General features: G+C 36.3%; 1 protein-coding gene across 1 annotated transcript in view; it reads right to left on the reverse strand.

Annotated features, from left to right (window-relative positions):
* The window catches only part of LOC106868554 (protein FAM184A), a 73,359-nt gene that overhangs the window by 47,283 nt on the left and 21,278 nt on the right, over window positions 1-4,798 (reverse strand). Inside the window, exons 3-5 of the mRNA XM_052972605.1 lie at window positions 2,173-2,673; window positions 1,187-1,307; window positions 413-591 (exon numbers count right to left, since the gene is read on the reverse strand). Coding sequence (XP_052828565.1) covers window positions 413-591; window positions 1,187-1,307; window positions 2,173-2,673 — 801 coding nt within the window. The remainder of the gene's footprint in view (window positions 1-412; window positions 592-1,186; window positions 1,308-2,172; window positions 2,674-4,798) is intronic.

The following is a 4,798-nucleotide window of genomic DNA, read 5'->3' on the forward strand; positions in this document are numbered from 1 at the left end:
GGGGGGGGGGGCATCAATATATATGTATGTATCTATAAGTATGTATTCACACACACACACACATATGTAACAGGTTTAACATTTTGGTTACAGCTAAAGATATATCTTTCAGTCAATTAAAACTTCCTAGAAGGCTGCGAGTTGACAAAAACATTAGCACGCCAGGCGAAATGCTTAACAGCATTTCGTCTGTCTTTACATTCTGAGTTCAAATTCCGCCGAGGTCGACTTTGCCTTTCATCCTTTCAGGGTCGATAAATTAAGTACCAGTTGTGTACTAGGATCGATCTAATCAACTTAATCCCTCCCCAAAATTTCGAGCCTTGTGCCTTGAGTAGAAAAGAATTAAAACTTCTTAGAATGCAATACCACAACAGATAAGATGGAATTATTCGTGATCAAACAACCAGACCTTTTTAAGCTGTTGCATTTCTGCAGATTTGGCTTCACTATCCTCCTGTAGAACCTGCAACTTCCTTTTCACTGTTTCTAAATCTGTGATAGTCACTTGGTGTTCATCCAGCTTTTGTCGTAGAGATCGGATTTCTGTTTCTCTTTGGACACGACTGGCTTCTAGATCACTGACTGTGGCTATAAGAATAAAACATAATACTGGTGACTATGGGCTATCAACACTGCCAAATGTAAAACAAAAATGTATGACACACAAGACCATCACTAGCCATAGTAATACCCACATTGCAGTTACATTCTGGACATGGTAAAATCTCTATTATTGACCAGTGTAACACACTACTGACCAGTAACATCCACACACTTGATCACAGTAACAACTCCACAGACCATTGAAACATTCAGACCACAATAACACTTGCAGAACTGACCAGCTACAAACATACGCCTCACCACAGTAGGCCTGCACCACTGACCACCCTTATAATCATACCACAGACCAATTACAACCACAGTGAAAATTACAGCAACACCTACATCACCAATTTCTTAAATGCAAGTTTAATATTGAAATTATTTTCAAAAAGGGCTCTCAATGAATGGAAGTGTTATGCCTGTAATATATTTTGGTTATGGACCAAGATATAATACAAGAGATATGTTTAAAAGAAAAAGTGGATAACAATGATGGGATTACTAAGTGGATGGAGCCAGGGATGAGGTACTGGTGATAAGAATGGTGTGTAATGAGGTGCAAAGTGAATGTTCTTACCAGATAACTTCAAGATATTTCCTTGTTGCCGCTTTATTGTGCTGTCTTTTGTGATGGCCTCTTCTTGCAATAACTTACACAGAGAGTGTTCCTCTGACAATGCCACCTGAGATTCTTCCAACTGGAGATGATGACAGAGAAACAGAAATATTAACATAAACAAGAAAGAAAAAGTAAAAGGAGAATCATACAAATGATGGTTATTTTATTCTTGTTGGTATTGTTTTGTGGGTCCTCTCCAGCATCACCACATGCTAAACTTCATTCTTATAAATAATGACTCAAAGGTAAAGCAGTATTAGATTAGCTTTCTAATTTAGCAGAAACGGTAGGCATACCAAGTTAAGTAAATGTAAATATCCTCCAAAGCCTACAAACAAGATGAAGCAGATTAGAGAAAAAGCTACACAGGAATTTTAGTGTTTTTCGTCTTTTTCTCACATTTGCTTTTTTTTTGCTTTTTTTTGCTTTTTAGCTTTTTTTTTTTGTCAGAGAAAGAGGGCAAAAATAACATTCCCAACTAAATGAGAAAAACATGAAAAGAGAACTACAAAACATACTAAAGAAGAAATTGAGAAAAAAGTCACTCCACGGCCAATACTCTGCAAGGCTTGACAGAGAAGAAGTAAGCTTAAGTAAAAGTCAACAGTCCCTCACAAGCTCTTGACTAAAAGCATAAATGGAAGGACTGATTTTCGCTGCATAAGACCAATGCCTGATCACAAACAACTGTAAAAGCAAAATAATCAAAACAGGCCTGAACAGCAAAATAATGAAAACAGGCCCTAACACCAAATGCAGAATGTGCAACCAGCACAATAAGACAATTTACCACATCACCTCTGGCTGTCTAGTCCTAGCCAAATCTGAATATATATACAGACATGACTGAGTAAGTTGTTATATCCACTGACATGAAAATAAACCTGAAAAATAAAATCCAAAAGAGAAGCAAAACAAAAAAAGAAATGGGTATCATATCTCACCTTTGAGTTTAAGTTAGAAGTGCTGTCATCTCTGTCTTCTAACTCCTTCTTGAGAAGAGCCAACTGTGATTTGTACTTGTCAGATTCTTCCTGAATCCGACTAATCTCACTCTCAAGATGTTCAACTTTGCGACTGAACTCCTCCTTCACCTTACTTGATTCTTGATCTAATTTCCCTTTGTCAGACATCCAGATATGCAAACTGTCTTTAAGTTCTTTATTTTTCTCTTCAATTAACAGAGATATTTGTTCCATGTGTGCATCCTTCATTTGACTTATTTTTGTCTCCCATTCTAAGTTCAGTTTACTTTTTGCCTGCTCAAAATCACTAACTTCGTTTTTCCAATGTTCAGCTTCATCCTTGTAGAATGTTATCTGCTGATCGCTAGCCATGTTTTCATGCTCTTTTATGTTTTTCGCATCGAGAAGGGTCTTGATTTCCTCCTGGTAGTGCTTATGGAGTTCTTCTATCACAGAATGGTGCTTGTCTTTGAGTTCTTTCTGAAAAAGTAAAAAATTATATATACATATCAACATTATCATCATCATCATAATTTAACACCCATTTTCCATTCTCACAGAGGTTAGCCGGTTTGACAGGAGCTGGCCAGCTCAAGAGCTGCCTGGGTACCATGTCGGTTTTGGCATGGTTTCTATGGCTGGATGTCCTTCCTAACACTAACCACTTGAGCGTATGTGTGTATGTAAGTATATATATATATGTATATATATATATATATATATATATATATATCATTTTTAATGCTTGAACATGAAGTAGATAAAGCTATAAATATTAACATGTAAATAACAGGTTGAAAAAAATTCAATAGATTCCCATGGTACTTGAACACACACAACTTTTATGACATAATATAGATACATATATATTATAGTATATTATATTATGTCATATCATCATGACCAAGGGCCAGGATAACTGGTGATATGAGAGTCTTGAGAAGCCCTGCCCACTGCGAGATGAGTACACACACACACACACACACACAACTGGGCACTTTGCCCAATTTCCTTTTTCCCTAAGATACCCTCTGTTTCTCTTCCTTGATACCACTTACTTTTCTTACTACCCAGAAACATTTCATTTGTTATCCATTCTTCATCCATTAATGCCATTCTCTCTCACCCACAATTCATTAATCAACCCACCACTACCACCACCATACACCTTTCACCTTCTCATGCCTTTCACTTCCCCATCCACTCCTGCAACCTACCAAACATTGTCCCCTCTCTTGTCCTTCTCCTCTCTACTGTTTAATCATTGCTGTTTTGCTGTTTCACCACTGTCACTCATTTCCTGCTTGCCCCACTCTCGCTGCTCTATGGTTCCACTCAAATACTTCTATCCTCTTTTCAAAAATGTGATGAGTCATGTATCTTCTCAACAGCAAGAAACCAAACCTGTTCTACTCTAGCCCCTTTTACCCATCTTTTACCTCCTCATCTCCTAACATAAAATTTCCACCCCACCCATCAAGGTTCATAATCTTTCAAACTACATGAAAGTTTTACTAGTTCTGGGGCCATTGAAATTTCTGCTTTTGGAATATTGTTTTTAATTTTACTTAGAAAAGCTATTTTCGCTTGAAGCAGTTGGAGGGTGGAACTCCAATATGGTCAGAACCATAATATTTTAAAACAACTAAAGAAATTAAATAGATAACAAAAACTATAAAAAATAAAGTTAGAAAGACACACATTTGAATCAAAATGTATAAATCGATTTAACTGTACCGAAATGGTAACTCGTGTAAGGGAGATAATAACATAGCTGCTAATTACCTCCCTTGGAACAGATTTCAGTATTTATCTCTATTTCTAAAACAAACGCTTTTAATTTAAATTTCATCACGAATATTTTGTTGCGGGTATTTTTTTTCTGTTTGGAATGAGTTGAGAGGCTATGATAGCAGCTTGCCACTCATCGTAGCCCTCTTAGTCAGTCAGTACACAGTAACAGACAACTGCTCAACTTTGTTGCATTTTTTTGTTTCATCATAAAATAACTATAACAACACAATACCCCTCTGCAACCATGAAATAATTAACTGCATGAAAATGTACTTAGACTGTCCAGTACACTTTCAAATCAAAACACAAAATTTTTTAATTTGTTTCAAAATTATTGATAAGAAAATTTAAATTTTGTAAGATAAAAGAGTTTCTAAGATAAAAGAGTGTAGTGAAACTTCTTTCTCAGGCATTCAATCACAAATGATAACGAAGCTGGTCGCAGCTCTGCTCCTTGACCACAACTTCCTGCGTATGAACATTCTATCACCTTGTGTAACTCTAATACGAACTGGTATTTCTCTATCTCAGTGTTTTAAGACCTTTTTACAGTCTATGTTACAGACACTCTTTCTATGTTCTGTGTTTCCTCTCATTCACACGCAAACGTGTACTCTCACATATTGTACACACACTATTGTTTATACGACTGTCCGTCACTTCACATTGTTGTATACCTTCTCTTGTACACGAAGGCCTGATTTATCTACTGTGTTAATTTTATATGTCGCATGCACGCACACACAGGCAAACAGTTTCACTTTGTTAATAAATTTATTCTCATTATATATCGAACGGTTTAGTTTGTCCT

The sequence above is a fragment of the Octopus bimaculoides genome, chromosome 14, assembly GCF_001194135.2.
Source record: "Octopus bimaculoides isolate UCB-OBI-ISO-001 chromosome 14, ASM119413v2, whole genome shotgun sequence".
Taxonomy (NCBI): Eukaryota; Metazoa; Mollusca; class Cephalopoda; order Octopoda; family Octopodidae; genus Octopus; species Octopus bimaculoides.